This window comes from Bombus fervidus, chromosome 1 (assembly GCF_041682495.2).
Source record: "Bombus fervidus isolate BK054 chromosome 1, iyBomFerv1, whole genome shotgun sequence".
NCBI classification, from domain to species: Eukaryota; Metazoa; Arthropoda; class Insecta; order Hymenoptera; family Apidae; genus Bombus; species Bombus fervidus.
Genome location: NC_091517.1, coordinates 5,004,600 through 5,025,792, shown reverse-complemented (window position 1 = coordinate 5,025,792; position 21,193 = coordinate 5,004,600). Strand labels below are relative to the sequence as shown.

The following is a 21,193-nucleotide window of genomic DNA, read 5'->3' as shown; positions in this document are numbered from 1 at the left end:
CGTATGTTCACCTCTCGACACCGTGACACGCTCACCGACGTGGTAACCGAGCTCGACGAGCGAGGGATAATGGTTTGCAGATGCAATCCCGACAGACCTAACCTTCGTCCGCGTTGTCCGCGCGTGTCAAGGTGACCGGCACGACCAGGTTAAGACGCAAGACGACGAGGACGCACAGTCCGTGGCGCGCGAACCGTGAATGGGAAACATCGCGACGCGACCGCAACCAGAGGCCGGAAAACCGAAGTTTAATCAGCAACTCGCGGGAGCGGCGTAGTCGCGAACACTGACCTACGTCACTGGGCGCACTTGGCACACTACTGAGCGCGCCGCCGCTCCTCGTGTACGTACGTGTGTTTCCGTGTACGCGCTCCACCTCCTCCTGCCCTCTTACCTCTCACTCACTCTTTCTATCTTACACTCATCCACCCTCTCTTTTTCACCCTCCACCCGCCTTTCTCCCTGTTTCATCGCGCGCTCTTTCCTCCCTTTTCGATTTGCGCTCGACTGCGTCCGTGTAGCCGGTCATACGATAACGGGTTGAACCGTACCGCCACCTCGTGAAAATTGCATTCACCTTGCCGTCGCGTGATCTGACGCGTCGACTAACCTATCTACCGATGCTGCTCTAGAACCACGCTTTCTTTGAGATTCCTTCTCGATTTCTCCAATGATAATGTCGGAATTGTCAGCGTATTCAGGTAAGATGGTAGAGATTGTTAGAATATCCAAGTAGATGTACGTTCATGTGAGAGAGTCTTCACTTTTTGTAGGGTTTTTGGAAGATTTTTTTTAAGAGAATCTTTGTCGAGTTGGAGAGTTTATTAGCTCGTATCGTATGATAAAAGCTTAACGGTAGAATTTGTTCCAAATGGGAATATGATCATACATTTCATCGTAGCATTTTAAGTATAATTATTAGACTGCGGGATACATTTTATATTTTTATGTTTCGTATATTTTTAATATTTAAGTTTGATACATTTACTGTGTAGAAATACAAAGTTATATAAAATATTCAAAGTAAAGTATTAAAGTAAGTTATTAAATTTTAGAAAACGACACAATCTTTCATTCAAGCTGAGATGGTCTTTTGTGTTTGTTGTTTGTGTGCCAACCAATGAACTTGCATAAAGATCTGCAGTCTAATAATCACCCATGTAAGATATTTAGGTACCTACATCTTATAGGGTAGTTTTAGGATTAATATATGGTATACTTAAATTTGAATATATTAAAAAATAATATCGCAGGTGAAGCAAGGTGTTTTCATTTTTCCATTTTACGTCCAAAATGAATTGGTCGTTCAAGGCCTTTTGCCTGACTGCGAACGACGTCATAAGTGACCCTTTCTTTTACAATCTCGATACGCGCTTTGAACGCTACTCGACTCGTTTCAGATACAGGACGTATGTCAGCACGTTTCTCATTCGTGTAATGGTTCATCGTACCAAACTTAGTTTCTGGGGCTTATTGGATAACGTTGATTATCCCCAGATAGTCGATCGCTCGTGTAACGTGATTCATCGGGAATTATTTCGAGGAACTTCCTCGAGATTATTATTAAACGATCTTTCGAGCACCAAAGAGCTCGTGGTTCGTTGTCTGTCCGATAACAGCCCCGGATATCGGAATATTACGAAATAAACGAGCAACGAGAATGTCTTTCGTCAAGCAGTCGAATATGCCTGAATTTGATCAATAATGCGAAACAATACGAGGTAGTTTTCAATCGAGAATGCTCCGCATCGATGATTGTCGATTCGTTGTCGCATACCAAAGGAAAAATTGTATCTGGCGCGTGTTCGAATCGATAACCGGGACCCGCTGGATGCAGCGTCTGCAGCACTTTCGAACGCTGTAAATAAAAAAGGAGAAGCGCGAGGTTTAATTAAAAGCATCTCTGCAACGACGAGTCACGAACAATGCGACCATTGTATCGCGCGATATTTAGCAGCTTTTAGTCAGAACGCGTCGTTTCCATTTTATATTTCTTCGCGCAACAATAGAATTCTCTTGAAATAAAATAGGAGATGCGTTATCTACGTCACGTTAGTCTTCTCTCTCCTTCAGTCAGCTTATTTCAAAGTATTGGTTGCTCGGAGCGAGCTCAAGGCACCATTTACGATTCGATCGCGTTCATGTTCTGCCACCGACACTCTCGGATTCTCTCAGACTTCCCTTCGATCGAATACCGAGCCTTTTTATCTTCTATCAAGCGATGGAGGACCTGGAAATCTCATTCGCTTCGCGATATTTCGTCGAACACCTGCACTCCAGTTTATGTTCTATCATATACAAGACTCAAGCGAATTGTTTTTACGTGTCACACGGAAAGAGAAGTATTAAATATTGATTGCAATAAAGAGAAGCCAATTTCTTTTCACGTTATTAAAAAATTAATAATGTAAAAATTCTAGTATGACTTGCGTTATATTTTCTAGATATTCATCAGCGTTGGCAACTCTACGGTCGATTCTCCTGAGTCACGTCGCAATAGCCCGAAAAGCCTAATTTACGACACCCTCAAATGTTCGCTGTTTGCTCTTTCCAAATATAAATAAAGAATCAAACGATCGTTCTAAATATACGGAGTTTCACGTTCTTTCAACCCTCTTTTAATGCTTCTCATAAAACAATCCAGTTTCGATTCACCGCGGAATATAAATACAAACGCGCTGTCGACGAACGAAAAAAAGTTTCGCGCTTGGCAACAACGTCTCCAGTTGGATAAAAGGACTCAAACGAACCACCGCGACGTTTTAACATTTCGCCGGTGTGCATTATGTTAATGCACCGAGGGACAAGAGTGTAACGAGCGAGGAATTCCTTGCTCGCGGTAAGAAGCCTTACCTTTCGAAATGAATGAAAAGGAAAACTTCGAGTGAAATAGGCTTGGCCGACTTGGTGAGGATCTTTCAAGGAAATGAACGGAAAAGGTATACTCTAGACGGCAGTTCGTTTCAAAGATATCCATACAATAAGGGAGTGATAAAAGTTTACGGACGTTGCTGGCGTTCGAACTCGGTTCTTTTTCTCTGTGAGCTGCAATAAAAACCGCCGTCCTGAAAGAATAATCGACGAAAAGTTTTTTAAAAGCAAACTTTAATTCTCGTATAAACATCTTCCAGAGACAGATTAGATACGCCTGGAGTCTTGTATCCCCGAGCAAAGAATAACGTCGACTGCACGCGCAGTAGTTACAGACGACTAATGTCAGACAGTCAAGGAGCGAGCATCGAGTAACGACTGTTCATCTGTTGCCGTTGGTTGTCGGTGTTATTTTACTTTACGACTGTTTTAATGATTCTGTATGCATTGTATTCTGGAAAATTAAGCATTTTGCTACGATAATTGTTTAGTTAAATTAAAAGTTTAATTACTTCCTCGAGCGTAGCTGTTACGTTTCACTACTATTACCGTCATATTTCGTATGTATTATGAAAACGAAAGAAATTAGTAATGAAAAATATTATTAATTAAAAATTGACAATTAAATATGTATATATATTCGCGTACAGTTGAAATGAAATCCCACTGAGGACTTAATATTTAATAAAAACTATTGTATATATGAATACGAAATTATACTAATCTACATTGCCCATGCAATTTCTTGCATGAAATGCAATTCCACATAGCCAACTATTTTTATTTTCCCGTACAGAAGCCAAACAAGACGGCTTTTAATACAGAAGCTCGCAAAAAATTAAAAGCGAAAGATTAACTAAGTACTTTCAACATGAACGATATAAATTGCTACCTCCCTAAAACTAGCTTACGTGAACGTCAGTTAAAATGACGAAACGATGTACGAAACGTTCTACGAATATTTATCGTTGATATGGTTATGGCATTATGGTTAAAGCACGGTAATGTCGAGTATACGTCGAGAATCATAGAAGTGACACGAAAGAGGCGATTTTTGACGGGGATTAAAAGTTTCTTGCGTGATGTTACAAGGGAAGGGGCAACGTTCGTTGCAAGAAGGGGACTCATGAGAAACGCTCACGATAGCTCCTTACCAGTCACGCCAGAAAGTCACTCGTTAAATACAAAATAATACGACGAACACGGGTTCGGACGCATTCGTATCATGATATCGAACTGGCACACCGGGACTTGGTTTCCTGGTTCTTTGCGCACGAATACGCGTGTCTCGAACCAGCTGATTGCAGAACGTCACGAAGTCTCGATTGATTCTTATGCACCACGAGAGTGGAGAATAGCTTCGACCTTTCCTGCTGCAGCTAGAATAACGTTAAACGTTTTTAGAAGTGTCTCCACCAAGCGTCCATATATATTTAATAAATTAAAATTTATTTGATGGAAACACTATATTGTATATATAAATATATAGAACTCGATGTGTTCGTTCGTCCTATTTATATATCGTTGTTTAAAATTTTTTCTTACGTTTTCTTGTTCTAGGTAACAATTTTTGATAAACAGGGGAATGATGAAAATCTTAATGTAAACATGTTTTCTTCGTTGACCTGGTTCTTAGGTTACAATCATTTCTTTGTCTCAATCGTTCTCGTTAATAGTCGTGGTAGAGTAATCGATTTTCAACTCGAACATATATCTTACATCAGTCTTTAATATCTTGCTGTTTATTGTTATTCTTCTATTTTAATATTTTATAATACACCACCTATCATTATATTACTACAAAAATTGCATTAAATTGAAAACTATTTCTTCTCATCATATCGTTCTGTTTCTGATGTGTCTGTTTAAATCATTTTGCATATTTCATGAAACTAATTCAAACACATTTGCACGTCAACCAGTTGTTCATGCAGAGGGATAAAGCACGACTTTGGAGACCCACCAAATCCCGGGTTGATCTACAATGTATATAGGCGAAACCGAAGCTTTAAAAGGTACTCACGGCTTGTACACAGTCGTGTCTGCGTTGCAGACTTTATCTATGAAGCCAACACGCGGCCATTGCCGGGGGTAATTCGTGAACCGAGCGAATCATGATTAGATTACAAGCTGAAACGTTGCGAGCCATGCTTGTCAATTAAATCCCGGTACTCTGCCAGAGGTCTACAATAAAACGATATGCATCGAGTGCCATATCCTACGATTGAATCGAAACACGCTCTTTGATAATAGAATATTATATCTGCGAAACCTTCCATTAGAAATAACAACGAATCTTAGCATGATAATTTTGATAAATTTTTCTTTTGATCAATTTTACACTAAACATTAAATTTAATTAAGTTTAACTAGCGGTATCAAAAAATTCTTTGTCTTTGCAATTGGTACTTATACACATATATACAAGTATCAAGGTCAGATTGATATTAGATTTGTTTAATCATTTACATGTCAGCATATCCATACACATTGCAAATCGGTAGTTCTGCATACGATATGATGAACACCTAGTATTAATTATACAATTTTTATATAATTTATTTATATTATTTATTTGTAACTCGGCACTAACTGTTCTTCATATTCTAATATTTACAAGAAAATATCTTTCTACTGAAAAGAGAATAATCCCACGCTCACACTGTAAGCAATAAAAAAGGAAGAACGAAATGATGAAAGCAACATTTTAAAATCTCTCACAATAACAATCGCATGGTTTTATCGTCGAATATCCCTAAAAGCTGCAGCGTCATCGACGATTAGAAGAAAATGTGTCGGAGTTTCCGTGATTTCTGCCACGCATTTCGTAGAAACAATTCACTGGAGATAGTGGATATAAAGGACCGATACGCATCAGATGCATTAACGAGCGAGCCACGTTCTATGATCGCATCTCGCGTCTACGTACATTATCCTCCGGCACGCATTAAGCCACGGTTACATGTACGAATGCGCAATTTATGCACGGGACCTGGCTACGTGTAGGTGTCATATCGTCAGTGACAGAGACCGAGCATGACGCGTGTGCTCAGCGCGTGTAATAAGCGGAATAAAAGAGAACTTGAACGTGTAGGAAGTGCATAATGCCCGGTGGAATGCGGCATTTTACATGAGCAGCGAAACACGCGCAACGCTCCGTGGAGTGGACGTGTACGCTTTGAATTTTTAGAGGCATTTTGTGGTCGACTGTGCCAGTTTTTAGAAACTATGGATATAGCGAGCATTGCAAAGGGGTATGATGTGGTTTTGTGATTTATTTTTTAGCGGACCCCTCTTTTTCCCTTTTTTAATTGTTCTGAACTTTCAGATGGTTTTTTCATAGTCTTTTCAAATATAGAAATACAGGGGCTCATGAAAATATTTGCATACTTAGTATAGAATGTTTGCATAAATGTATTATGTGCGTTGCAGGAAACGTTTTGAAATCCCAGTAATAATTATTAAATGTAATAAGACACCATTGTCACGAATACATTTGCAAAGTTTGCAAGCAATCTGATAATGTATACAAAAGTCACAAGATATCTACTGGAAACATATATTTAATAAAATATTATGCCTGCAGTATTAACATACGTTAATATATTGAAAAAATATATTCATGAAAATTTAAGAACGTCGCATAATCAATTATAATGTAACTCATATAAACGAAAATAGAAATGACTTTCGATTGATATAATTGTATTATAGAAATACGAACACTTCTTTTAGCAAATGATTACTCAATATCTATGCATGTATTTACATATACATCTTTCACAGTGAAAGAATTAAATTACGTAATCGAGATACGTTATAATCGAATTTACCATAAAATGAATAAATACGTGAGCATAGTGACCAACTGGAATTTCATACGAGAGCAGTGTGCATTTTGCAGTGAGCTTCCGAATTATGCATGAGTAGCGAGTATCGAACCGGGATGGCTGTATTGCATTCGCCGCATCGCCGTGTATATATATATATATATTAACGGTATGTATTACATGCGTGGAGAAATCAACCGAGCAAAGGACGTAGCAAACGCTGAGTTGTCATCAGATACACGATACGGTTTATCAGCAGCCGATTAAACGGCCCAAGTCGATACCGTGCGTTGTAATAAAGTTGGCATCGCGTGTGGAGAATCGACCCGTTCAATTATAATATTTTATAAACGGAACCAGGCTACCCGAACGCGTGTGATCGCGTGTAATTCAGCTAATTGTACGCCGATAACGAAGAAGGTTTATCGTTAATTAAACGTTGCCCGTTCGTTTCATTTATACCTTGACTTTTGTATAACTTGCTGCCGATCTATTCTCATTCGAGTGCCGTGTAGTACGAAACAGAATGCGAACGCGATCGAATCTTATGTCATTTAACAATATAGAGAGTAAAAAGGGCAGAGGGAGGGGACGAAGAAAAAATGTCGAACAAGGTGATGCCGCGCGGAGAGAGATTCAACGGTGGAATATCTTGCTGGTGAAAATAATGTCCTTCGGAGCGTTCTCGCGCACTGACAAAAGAATCGCATAGAACGAGATACTGTAGGAAATAAAATAGTACTAGACCGTATCTAGGTCACCTTAAAGGGCACACGCCTAGCCGAATTACCAGCGAGAAATGGAGAGAGGTGCTTTGTGTCTGTGCGATTGGACCGAATAACCCCTACCACCTGAATCTTCCTAAGTTCGTTCCATTAATTCTGCCTCGGGAGCATCGTTTCGATCTTCGAACTTAGAGGATTTTAGACGGTTGACGAAGTTGGCCCGTGTTCCGCGAACCGAAATGTTCTTCGATCTTGTTATTAGAGCTATTATAGTTTGGTACAAGACGTGAGTCGAATACGTTGTATCATCGGTCATGCTTGTTCTATCTGTTCGATTTGTTAAGAGGAATAAAATCAGAGATGATGTTTAATTTAATTGGGTTTCTTTGGGTTCCACGACGATCATAAAATTGTTCAGTCGTAGTTGTTGCAACTTCGAACGGCTGAAAGCCAATACGACATGGAAAGATACGGAACGTCACAATAAATCACCGGAGAAAATCGAGGAAGAAAAGGTGAAACCGGCCAGAAGGAAGATATGTTCGCGTCACGACAGGGAAATTATTGCATTTATGGTTGAAAACATATCGTCGCTGGTAATTCCATTCGGTGAATGGAATTGGAATACCAATGAGAGACAGCGTGCATCGAGGATGATAATTTGCTCCGCTTTATAAGTAATCTTCGAAATCAACGTAGCATGGCAAATGACTATATATCTATAGTCTTTTGTACATTCGCAACATTCTTAAATTCAAAACCAATATCGAATTAACAGGTTGATTTCAACTGAGATATCATCCCGCTTACGCAAATTCTTATTGAGAGCAATTTAAAACGAATACATTTATACGAGATTAGTGATATGACTGTTTAATAATTTGATTTATAAAATAATCAGAAATGAACGAGTTCACATATTCTATATCATTTCTAAAATTAACATCGCTATGAGCTCAGGGGAAATCCTATACGTCGAAATAATCTGCGTTCGCTTTCGCTATCATTTAACGCAAATCGATAATTCGATTTATCAAAGCAAATCAGGCGAATATTTCTCTACGATACGATAACCTCGTGGACCTATCGTGATTCGTTTCAACGATCAGAGTGATCCTATTCATGAATCATTTTCTGATCTTCTTTATCTTAATTATAGATTCACACACACCAATGAACTTAACTCCGATCTAACTAAAACATTATCTTTACAAGTATTCTATTATACGGTCCTATACAATTCACTTCAAATAATCACGTAAAAATATTTTGCATATTAAAAAAGATCTGAAAGATATAAAAAAGAACGGAAAGAGGAAATACTATAAACGTCACCGAGACGGATCGATACATGCAATTCGTGTCATCCAGCGATAAATCAAAGGCATTTATCCGCGAGGAGACACTTGTTCTGTCATTGATCACTCGTGACGAAAAAGACCATTATGTTCCCGCTATTCACGGCAAGTCGGTCGTGTCGGAAGAGAAGATCAATAATGTGTTTCAATTTGTCACGGCGATTCAAAGGTGTCCCTCGCTTCTCATTAACGCCGGAGACATTCTCTTTCCGGCCAAGTCGTCGTCATTCACATCACCGCGGAGACGCACTCGCGACACACTTCAGCACTTGATCGAACTTCCGGAGAACCGATCACATCCGGCCCAGAGTCGACGAGCCACGAAGCCACGGTCGGACTGGTTCGTCCACGTGTATCTCCGAATATCCGTACGATAACGTAGATTACTACGTTGCCAGTTATATGACGTGGGCACCATCAGACGAATATTCGCGGAAACTGATAAGTCCGTAAGCGCTACCTTTCGTGGGGTGATAACATTAATTTAAGGGTGGAAAATAGATTACCTTTGGAACGGACTTTTACGTTTGGATAGATATAAAAAAAATTGGAGATCGTATGAAGATTTGATAAACGTTAAGTGAGAATATTTTCTATAATCTGAAATATTTAGCGTTCAATAGATATATGTAATTCGCAATAGTTAAAGTATTTTATCGATTGAGAATGGTCGGTAAGCCATTGACTAAGAACAGGGTATTAGGATAGACGTGACACGTAGGTAAGCATAATATAGAGTAGCTCGTTACCGACGTTTCGTATCGATTTCGGGAATATTTACACGAAATTCTAGCAGATGGCGAACCTTCGAGGTCTTTTCTGAGCATGCGTCGAGACGTGTATGCGGGAATATTTAATTTGATAAACCGCTTACGTGTAAGCTGCTCCTCCATCATTTTACGGAACATTTACAATTCAATAGGCAGACATTTGCGATGCAACGAGAAACTATTAAATATTACCTTGTTCAGGGCCTCGTGGCTAGTTAGGATGTGCTGGCTACCATCAGGATGTAGGATACGATCGACCGAATTCGGTCTAGGAACTCCGTCTAGTTGTCCTGCCTCTTTCAGTTGGGGTGGCGAAGGCGGTGGTGGCAACTGCTCGTCCACTCCTCCACCAGTGTAACGGGTCTTCTGTAACCCCAGAGAATTTCAACATTTAACGATTTCAATCATTAATAATTTCTCACATTCGTAACATTTTTAATAATAAACACCATCATTCTCCGCATTAGCCATTTCTAAATACTGACGTGCAGGCGATCGAGAATCGTTTCAATGAATTTACTGCGTCGCAGCCTCCTCGATTTACGTTTAATATTCGATTGCCCGCGATCCGATTCTACATTTGCTTGTTGTTGGTGTCGTGTTATCTTCAACAGGCACATGTTGCTTGGCTTAACTTTTGGAACATTTAGAAAGATCATTTTGAACGCAGTAGATCGTAACGAATCGAAGAAAAGAGAAAGAAGGGATTGCGCGTCGGTGATGAGCACGGTTTCGACTGACGAGGTTGCTTGCATCGGGTTTCGATATCGGTGACGCTTCTACTGTGCTAATCCTCCGGAATCCGGGATTTCTTTTCATTATCGTGGCCGCGTGGGGCTTCCGGATACGATAGCCTGTCGAGTGGCCAACCACGGTATCAATGATCGAACGTTTATTGAAACCTTTTCGTTTAAAATAACTCACATCTTGACAGCCACCTGAATAAACGCTAGTGTGAATGTCATCCATGCGATTCGATATGACTGAAGCCATTTTAACCGCACGTTTGTTGGGTTATAGTGGAAACGCTAGGGGAAATACTACTAATAATGACATAGGTTGGAATTGGAGACTCGAAATGGTCAAATCTCAAATTTTGATGCCGAAGTAATTCACAGAAATAAGATTGAGTAATTTGACGAGATTGTGTGATATCTTAATATGCAGATGGAATTGTAACAGCAAGTTCGCCCCAATTGAAACTGATATATTCTGGGAATGTAACTTGTGAAAATTTTATTTTTGTTGCATTTATCCTTTTTTAAGGGTGCTGGTATTGCTGGCATTTCATCTCATTTTTTTTTTTTTTATATCTCCGCACTGTTTGTTTTATTTCTCTAAATCACGTTTTTTTTCTTTTCTTGCATTATTTCTTCTTATCGTAAGAATTTCCTTTTTCGTTTTCACTATTCCTCCCGTTGCATGATCTTTTTTTTATGTCATAGTGCTGTTTCCTTACTGGTAGTATCCTTTTATATTCTGGCACTAATTTTTCATTACTAGAATTTTATTTCGATGTTCTGCGTTATTATTTTATTTTGGGAAACCCCCGTAATTCATAGAAACGATAGGCATTTTTCTCGTTGCTAGAATTTCCCTTAGAATCCGTGAAAAGGAAACGCACTTCGAAAAACGTTTACGTACTTACTCGCTAACGATTTTGAAGAAAGTGACCATTAGTGACCACTGACTGGCCACAGAATGGACATTCCGTTCGTGTCAAGTACGCGACCAGAAGGTAGTTGGGTCACCTTGGGTCAATTTCCGATACTTCGTACTCGTAAAAAAACGGAGGTTTAGGAAATGGATACGAAGTCCCGTGAAGAAATGCAGGATGGTATCTACCCCTTTCGAGAGCCCGAGGAATGATGCTTAACGTAGAAAATCACCCATCATTAACTATATACTTTAATACGTTCACGCTCCGATTCGACCACTCTTTGGTACATAATTTCATACAATAGTCCACCCTGATCGTTTGGTTCACTTTATCTTTTGAATATTAAAAAAATAATCATAATAGACGAATTAATACATAATTATTAAATCTGAGAAACTAATTGGAAGATCTAAAACCACTATAACTATGCATGAAGTTTACTTTTTCCTTCGTTCAATTTCTATGGATTTGACTGCAGCAATCCATCCCTTAACGATCCATTTAATGCTCTAATTTAGAATTACGGTACAACGTGGTGTCCATATATTACATGCAACGATGTGTCATTTCCGCTAACCACGGACCACGAATTTTTCTCTGACGAGACAACCGTATTAATTCTCGGATCAAAAATAGGACGAATAAAATAGATCGATGCCGTTTCCGACTCAATCCACCGAGCGGTCAATTTTTCAGCGTTTAAATGCTACCGTGATGATAAATGAACTCTATACTTGCCCGCGTACGGGAACACGGGAATGGACTCGTATAAATAAACAGCGGCTTCCTGCTTTCCGAACAAATTCAGCTGAAAGCTCGTCGTAAAACTTCGAAGCATATTAAACCATTAAATATTGAAACGCGCGAGTGATACAATTACGTTTAAAAACATGGAGGACCTCCTGCGCTGACCTCTTCCGTTTCAATGAATTATTCTCTATCACGAGTTGTGGTCACGTTTCAATAGTTACGAATCGATCGCTTCGATCGGTTGTTAATTGGCGTAAATTATAAATTCATAAACGCTAACGAGGAGGAGGCAAGGGATAAAAATCTAATTTTTATCGAGACTTACTTGATTCCAGCAGCATCCGCAAAAATTGCTGGATCGTTTTGAGGCATGCGTAACAACATTACGATTAAAACGTTCACCAGAGTGACAGGGTCTCTTTGTCCTTCGTTTGCGTACCTTAATAGGAACACCGTAAACATAGTCGCTGAAACGACGTCGTGAATGACGCACAATAGACACCCAATCGATCATTGTATCTCCGTGTTTGATTTCGTTCACCGTTTATTCGCGTTTAGTTTTCACTAGCTTTTATATACGAGTTTGTTGCGATCGTGCGATCCTTTTCTCCTCTAATTCCTCTATCTTTTTTATCATTTCTATAGTGTTGTATTTTCTAATTTCACTTCCGTTCAAATTTATTTGGAAGTGTATTTGTGATAATCAGTCTGTGTTAATTCTTTTCATTCTTGTCAAAATTTGAACTTGCGTAGAAGATTTCCGTTCCAATTTTTCTTTCCACATATTAGATTATTTACACGTTCTCATATATAGCACGATGCATATTCAATTATGTCTACCGAACTTCGTTATATCATTTTTTCAATGAATCATCATCAGTTACAGCGAATGTTCAAGTTATTTCAATTAATTTTTCCAAGAAGATATATATGGATTGCGTTTTTCACGCGGCACAATACACTTTCTCCAAAACAATCGACATTTCGTAGAACTTGTGATAAAACAGACGAAAATATCAGAGAGGAGTCTTTCCTTTCATCCAACAAATTCCCACGACAAATATTCGCGTTCAACTATCTCTTTAAAACACTCAGCCGCGGAAGGTTCGTTCCACCGGTGGTAGAACAAACGAAGAAAAGGGAATCGAATCGAAAGGAATTCCGATCAACGTCCGCAGGAAGTTGAGGAAAGCTTCGAGAGATAGATAGCAAAGTAGTTCCCGTAAGAAGGTTCGCATTGAAAAATGAGTAGTGGCTGTAGTTTCTTCGACGATTTTGCGACTGGTACGCGAGCAGATAAAGAAGTTGCGCCAAGTGAAAAATGAAATTTAAAGGCGACCAGGAATCCAATCGGGATCGTTGAAAGCTTTCGTTAATACAAGAAAAATGTTTCGTGTTTCTCTCTTTTAACAAAAAACTACCGAACAATTTACATGTAGAATCGTATCAGTTCGAGATAAAAATCTGCCGTTCTCTGCTCGTTTGGAATTATTTTTAGCATTGATAGAAAACAATGTTTGGCTCCGCGGGATCACTTGTTTAACGAAGGCTCGTGCACGTGTAATTGGCTCGGAAGAAGAAAATCTTCAAAGCGACTAAAACGTTTATGCATTTCCAAAAATATCAAACAGCATCGTTAAACTGTTTACGAGAGAATCACGGAGCACGAGGCAAAATGGCAGTAACTGTAAACGAATCACGTGTATTCTGACGCTATTATTCGGTCCGTTTGTTCCTATTTTCGTAGTGCATCTTTCTCCTATTCGCACAGAAGTCGAGAATATAAAGAAGTTTATGTCTGGAAAAATTCATGTGTTAAATATTTGGCCGTGTTTTTCTTTGCAGTCCGAGGCTTCCTAGGGGACTAGTGGAAATAATGATTCGTCGAAAGAAGAACGCCTGGCACCGCATGTGTACTTTGGTCAGCCAGCTTATTTTCCTTAGGCCGTAGTTTTACAAAACTACACCTCAGGCGCCCGTTTTACTTCAACCTCCTGAAACAACTGATTTTATGTCACGAGTCTTCCAAGAAAAACACAAGGATCTGACAAGGTTGGCTATTCGTATAAATTAATGGATGCTCTTAGCATTGGAGTCCACGTGTTCTCTATTCTCATCGATCCGTCTCGACTTTGACGAAACGCAATAATTCTCGTTCATGGAGAAGTGAACTTTCAGAATGGTGTACACTTCGATTGTCGGGCAACGTAATAATTCAGCAGAGACTTCGTTTAGTAGTGCTTCGCCTAAAGGCTACTACTGTTCGTCAGACAGAGGATTCATTTCACAAAAGTACGTACGAAAACAACACGCCATTCTTACTGGATTCACTTTGTTATCGTAGATGCGCGACTATAAGAAAACACCATAGAAGAAAGCTCAGAAGCCACTCGTGATTCATTCGTATTCAACGAAACAGTGTAAACGCATCATTCGATGCGTGGAGTATGTATCTCGAAGGGATAGACGTCAGCGTCGGTACTGCCGTTGAAACGTTTCGACGTTGGTGGCCGCCACGTTCCGGTGCTCCTACCAAAGCGTCGTGGTCTAATTCCGACACGATTCTTTTCATCGAACTCACGCTACAGTGTACGAACACGATCTTACCAGTGTGTTCGAACGATGTTCAACGATCGTGCTTTCGTGCAGTTCCGTGTCTGTGAGCGTGATAAAGGCGGGCATTAATCCCATTTTCCGTACGAATTGGCTTACCCCCGAGCAAGACGCGGCTCGGTTTCCGTATTCCACACCGAACGACTCGACGGCGAGTAGTTTGATATGGTTTCGCGATTGATCGAGGGGGAAATGCGAAATCCTCGATGTTGTAAATATTCCCGGACAATAGAGACGTGAGACGCGCCAGAGCACGGAGATCGATGCCCGACGAGATTGTCTTCGCTTGGAGATTTCTGGGAAAATTTACGTACTGGCCTGATTAAGCAGACGCTTAATTAAAGTACGCGCGGCTAGAACCGGAAGAACCGGGCGAAATGCGAAAACCGGTTCAATGGCACAGAAGCGCACGACGTTATATCGACGGTTATTTATAATCTGTGCACCTGAAACGTCACTATTATTTCATTAACGGTCTTGCTCGAATGTAATTTCGAGACGAACGTTCCGGACGTAAGGTATAATTATCGTCGACGGACCCGCTCCGTCCTAGCTTCCGCTGCAGTCCGCGCAGAGTTAATGGTTAAACGTGAAAGCAATGTCAAATTTATCGCTTCGGTTACAGTTTCGTTTAAATGAAGTTAATTAACTCGAGAATCTAGTTAAACAAAGGTAAATAAGAATTCTCCATTAAAAATAATATTGAAAAGATAATTAGCTTTGTGATTGTAATATGGTGGTTGCAAACGGTATTAGTACGCTCTTGTATTTATTTCAGTATCTACATATTACAATTAATTAAATTCAAGTACATCTGTTACTTAATACCACTTAAGAACATTTTCGTATGATTACAAAAATGTGGTGTTATGAAAACGAAATATAGAATCCGATAGAGAAGCGTTTAATTGAAAAATAAGAACGTGTGCAAATACTTTTTGTAGCCAATGTAAAAGAGGTGCTAGTCGATGCAATGGTCGTAATGAGAACTAACGAGTTTCACGCTGCCAGTACGGATTAAACAACTAACGACTGCATGATTGCATTTTACCAGGTTAATCAGGTCGATTAAATCAAATGGGATACATTATACGCAGTTTCCACACTTTATTTGCAAATACGGAAGCCGCGTAACGGCATTGATAATGCAGTCACGCTGATTTCTGGCATAATTTACAAATGGTCTCGCCACAGGCGAGCCTGTCGCTGTTCCCGTTTTATCGTTGACTTTGTGACGAGCTGGCACCCGTTAATCGGCGAAATGGCGTGTAAAACTGAATTGAATTTCAATTGTGAAATTCCACACATGGAACGGCTAAAACTAGATGAAATTATCTCTAGTGTCGTTTCACAATTGACTTCGGCCACATCATCCATGCATCTTTCTCTGCGCGTTCCGTTGTTTAGAAAAGGGAAAATTGCATTTCCGGTCTCCTACTTTTTCAAGTGAATTCCATTTTGCAAATGGCCGTACAATGAAATCTATTCAACGATATTTCTAAAACACTGCACAGCATTTGAAGGAAGATAAGCAGGAAGATGGCAGGGATCGTGACCTGTGTCTCGAGTATAATGCATCTCCCCTTTTTTCCGCTTTGATCGTCAAGGAAATGAGAAAACGGAAAGGGACAACAAGAAGGTCGGAACCTGGAAAATTATAGTTCGTCCTTGATGCAAAATAGATTAATTTCTGTTTCTGTCGTGCCTCGAAGAAATACCCTTTTATGAACACTGCCGGAAGAAACGTGCAATAACGCGGCTGAGAGACTTCATTTATCTTAAGAGGAGCACTTCTGTTAATTATCTTTTCGTTAATGTAGAGGTTTTAAATATTTTTATATAAAAAGAAATGGAAAGGTTGATTAATAAAAAGATATCTGTGGTTGCTAATTGATCGACGAGTGTCTGTAGCTGAAGTCACAAAGAAATTATATGGGAGAAACGCGTCGGTAAAGTAGAAAACATTGAACTTGCAGTAAAAAATTGCAGGAACCTGACAGATTTCCCTATAGCCAACCGAGTATTGAAAATTCAATCCAGCTGATTAAATTATGTTTCTTTGCAATTAAAATTTATTAAGTATCTTCAATGTTTAAATTTGTTGTTAGGTTAGGTAAGGATATTACCGATACGATTGTTAAATGTTATTGTTAGTACACTTGATTTTAAACGATATTATCGTTTAGTATAATTAAGAACAACGGAGACCGAAATTAACTCTCACACGACATTATTTACAGACTTACGAACCTGAGTTTCGTCTACGTAGTCTGGAGCCTCTGGACTGGCCGACGTGCGGCCATAAATGTTCGACAGAGTCTGGTTCACCGGGAAATCTGGACCACCCTGCAATAACCATATGATCTAAAAACATCTCTACATGTCCTGTCAACGAGAAAACGATACGTACTTCCGGTAAACTCTGTGTTTTTTTAATAAAAAACATTGCTGTTAAGTATCGTGCTATACATATTCATAACGGAATATCGTGTAGTCGTTCAAAATGTGTAATTAACATAATCGATATTCCTATCCAACTGTTGTCATCGCCTTGATAATAGATTAAACATGCATAACATAATAGACTTTGACGAGCCTCGTTATTTCATAGTTTAGAAACCGTTCGACCGACTATATTTATTAGTTCGATGCTTTTACGGTTCAGTTAAAGCAATTGCAACTTCGAAACAACGCAAAACTCAATCTACCGTGGCACAGCAGATCCTCCTTCGAATTACAGAATTCTCTATCTTCCACCCTGCCCAAACCATTTAATCAAAGAATTCGCGATAAATCATTGGACGTCGCGATGTTCGCCGATGAATCCGGAGCGCACAGCGAGAAAACAAGTCTACGATTTAATTTCCGAATCAATTAGCTATTAAGCCTTAACTCGATCCCTGGTCGCAATTTAAACTTCTCGATCTAGCTCCTTGTTTTCCCTATCTTTGTCGTGTTCCAGCTGAGCGTCGTTTAACGCTCGTTCGATCTCTCGGCCAGGAAGTGTACAGCCAGGATGGTGGCGAGGCCTGGAAGGCGCGCAAATAAATAGAGCCGGTGAGACGCAAAGTCAATTATCGTTCAGCGGGAGCTGATGGAAGTTCCGTCAGCGCGCGTACTGCGACCGCGTTAAACGAGCCAAACGGAATTATTCATGACGAACTTTCGATGCGCAGGTGTGTTTAACATCCCGCGCTACTTTTCCTCGATCTGCCCACCCCTGTCGTGCTTTACTCTTTATTAAATATGCACTACTACCCCTATCGTCCTCGTTCGCCGCAGTTTGTTCCGTCGAGAAAAAATGTCGGCACGTTCGTCACCTCGTTGCTCGCGCGTCACCAAAGAACGTGTCAAGAATTTTTCTCCTTTCTCTCGCCCCTTTCTTCCCATCTGCATTCACCCGACTCGCTCTCCTTTTCTACTATCGTACTTTCCTTCGTCGCAATAAATTTCACAATTTCTTTCCTTTTTGCATATCCGATGTGTTTCTTTCGTTCCATTCGACGCTGCTTAACTCACCGTGAGTTTTATCGGAAACGAAACTCCGTTAAACAGAGGAGACCGTGTGTAAACCGAGAGAGGGATTTTCGCTGCTGTGCTGAACGATAAGAAGGGATTGTCTGAAAAATAAAGGGAAGATAGATCGATCCATCCATGGTGAACGGAAATGTAAACGAAAGACCACTTTCTGCCCCGGATGTCGGCCGAGAAAAACGTCAAACCCTGGGACGAGAATACACGGCTACGTGTTTGACAAGCGGCTGGCCGGGTTTAGAGTAACGTCGCCGTGCTCGTAGACGTAGTGTGCGAAAGAGACGATGCTACGATTCTTCCTGTCTGTTTCATTTTGATTCAAGCGCAGATATGGACAGCTGATATATTTGATTTACGCTTACCCACACGTAGAAATTAAAAGAAAATACGAAGCAAATATCCCGAAATGAGTTCTGCGTTTCTATAACGATCAATATCTATCACGTTTACTAGATATTATATCAATTTTGTATCTAGTGGTTGGAATTGAAATTACGAATGGAAAATTCGGATTAGGTAAACATTCGTTCCAGTTGGTTACTAAATAGAAGATTGAATTATTATTTCAATCACAAAGTGCAATTTGAATGTTTTTATAAAATTTCTGAAACAGTTACATTCAGTAACACAATTGTGTAGAATTGTTAGACATTTTCTCTGAAAATACTGGGTGTTTAAAAAACAGGGGTTTCTTTATAAGCTTCTAGTAATTATATATATAGCGAAGAATATTTAATTGGCATACTTCGTACATTGAATCTTTTCGATAAAACACAACTCCTTTTAGAGCATTGTGTATTAATAAACTAAACCTATACCAATGTACAGTGGCTTAGGAAAATATTCATATATTTATCATAGAAACTCTTTATGAACATGTTACGTTCGTCGTGCGAAACTGTTTGAAATTTCAGTAGCATTATAACGAGACACGAATATCGTGATTACATTAGGCAAGTTTGAAACACACGTGAATATGCATTTAGAAGTTAATCACGTATATTGTATATAATCACGATAGTCGAGTTTCATTACAGCGTTATTGAAATTTCAAAATGTTTCATGACTCTTACGACGTATAATATAGCCACAAAAGATTTCTACAAGTGTTGCCGTACTTTCGTGAGCAACTGTATTGCTGACGTACTTTTTAAGAATCTATGACTATTAATCAAAAGAATTGTCCGTTCTACGCAACAACGACGTATGAAATTAACCGGATAGATTAACTCAGCCTGCGATTAAATTCATCCGCGTATGTGGAAGTAGAAGGATATGTTCGAGGACACTTTGAATCTCGATCGAAGTTTCCAAGTCATGGAGGGGGAAAGTATTGTTTTCAGGTTGGAGCACAACTCTAAATTTATCTTGGCGAAAGTTTCCTGGCCGACGGTGGTGCCTTCATTTCGATGCATTCGAAGAGTTCCCTGGTCTCGAGATTTCAAACAGAAGCGCGCGTACGTTTGCCGAAGACTCCAGACTCAGTCTCATCTTCGGATAAACGAACTCGACGCACAAGTGCCTTTTCAATCCGTCTTCCTCTGGCCGGCTGTATACGAAGTCACGCGTGCTTTTCTTCGAGAGCGGGGCACGGAAGCACTCCGGGGATTTCCGGAAACAATCAACGAGATAGTGTCAGAGAACAACAAGGATCCTCTCACGACACGAAAAAGTCGCATCCATTCAACAATAGAACGAATGTCTAGTCGAATATAGGGCAAATATTAAGAATGTCGGTTGCACCGTGATGGATTTAAACCAAAAGGTTTCGAAAATAGTTGTAGTTTCGAATTATCGCCATAATTGTGTTTTAATTACAACTTCTGTATTTAACTCGTTCCAACTGCATACCTAGTACATTCCTACTAACAGTAATCTTAAACTCCATTTGCGTTGGTCTATTGTACCAAATAGCACTTTGCTTAATTTCAGAATAACACATTCTAAAAGCAGTAGTTACATAGAACTTGTTACATCCTATCTATTGTTCAATATGTACCACTAAAACTTAACGCAGTTTCTCGATAAAGCTATATCGAATTCGTTTACGACGAAATTAAACGAATCATCATGATTATATCGTTTAGACATTAGGAATTACAAATTGACCTCTATATACGTTATAGAATTTCAATACTGTTTGAACTTGTTCGACGTATGCCCGCTGGCACCGTGTTCGCGTCTGATGACAGTTTGACCGTAACTACTGGCAGCTGGCGTTTGCCTAGTCACCTCAGTTTAACCACAAAACGTCAGTATCCGGTGGCTAACGCCGCATCTTGGTGCTTATACAGGAGTTTAATAGGCGCGACGGTTCCGTAGCAGTTGGATATTCTCGATAATTCCCGGTTCTCGACGCTACCTCTCTCCAATCGTTGCTACCCTTGTTGGAAATTCGAGGAGCCATCGAAGAGCTTGCGAGTTTCCGCGTAAGTGAACGCGCCCGGAAACGTCGAACATTTCGAAACGTGCAAAGGATGGATCGATGCGCTATATTATCCATGTATCGGATTGTTTCTGCCAAAAGTTCGATTCTACGTTACGAGAATTTGGATCGAAATTCTGCGTACGAGCTGCGTTATCGATCGTTTCGGATAGTTACAAAATTTCTCTGAAACCGGAGAATTTCCGAACTTCCAATTACTTAATAGTTCGGCTTCGTATACAGTTACATTCTTCATCGACGTGCAATGCGCTCCCGAAACCTTTTTTCGAAGCAAGAAAAGCATATATATGTTACGTACAGAAGGGAAAAAGGAAATTGGTATTTTGATATCGAATCACTCAATCGATGAAAATGGAATTTTAGAGATGCGAACCAAACGATCGCGAAACGATGCTCAAACTGCTAAAATGGAGCGAGTTAGTCTTTGGATAATGATTCTACAAATTCTATTGTAATAGTTAGATTACTAGATTTGTCGGTGTATGTTAAATTGAATGCACGTTCTTCTTTTCTACTTGCGATGTTCTACTGTTGCCTTGCTTGTTTCGTATATGAGATGCCTCTGGTACAATCGCAAAACGAGACTCCTTGTGGAAAAATAAGTCAAAAGTATGCAGTATGCTCTTTGCGTATCAG

The 21,193-nt window shown here is 39.7% G+C and overlaps 1 protein-coding gene across 20 annotated transcripts in view; it reads right to left on the bottom strand.

Moving 5' to 3' along the window:
- Dlg1 (MAGUK family member discs large 1) overlaps positions 1-21,193 on the bottom strand; it is a 530,764-nt gene that overhangs the window by 196,943 nt on the left and 312,628 nt on the right. For 16 of the 20 annotated variants that reach the window (XM_072004650.1, XM_072004679.1, XM_072004697.1 and 13 more), the window contains 2 exons: positions 16,828-16,923; positions 9,747-9,920 (listed from right to left, as the gene is read on the bottom strand). In XM_072004650.1, coding sequence (XP_071860751.1) covers positions 9,747-9,920; positions 16,828-16,923 — 270 coding nt within the window. The other 4 variants (XM_072004715.1, XM_072004706.1, XM_072004724.1 and 1 more) reach the window with 4 other exon arrangements.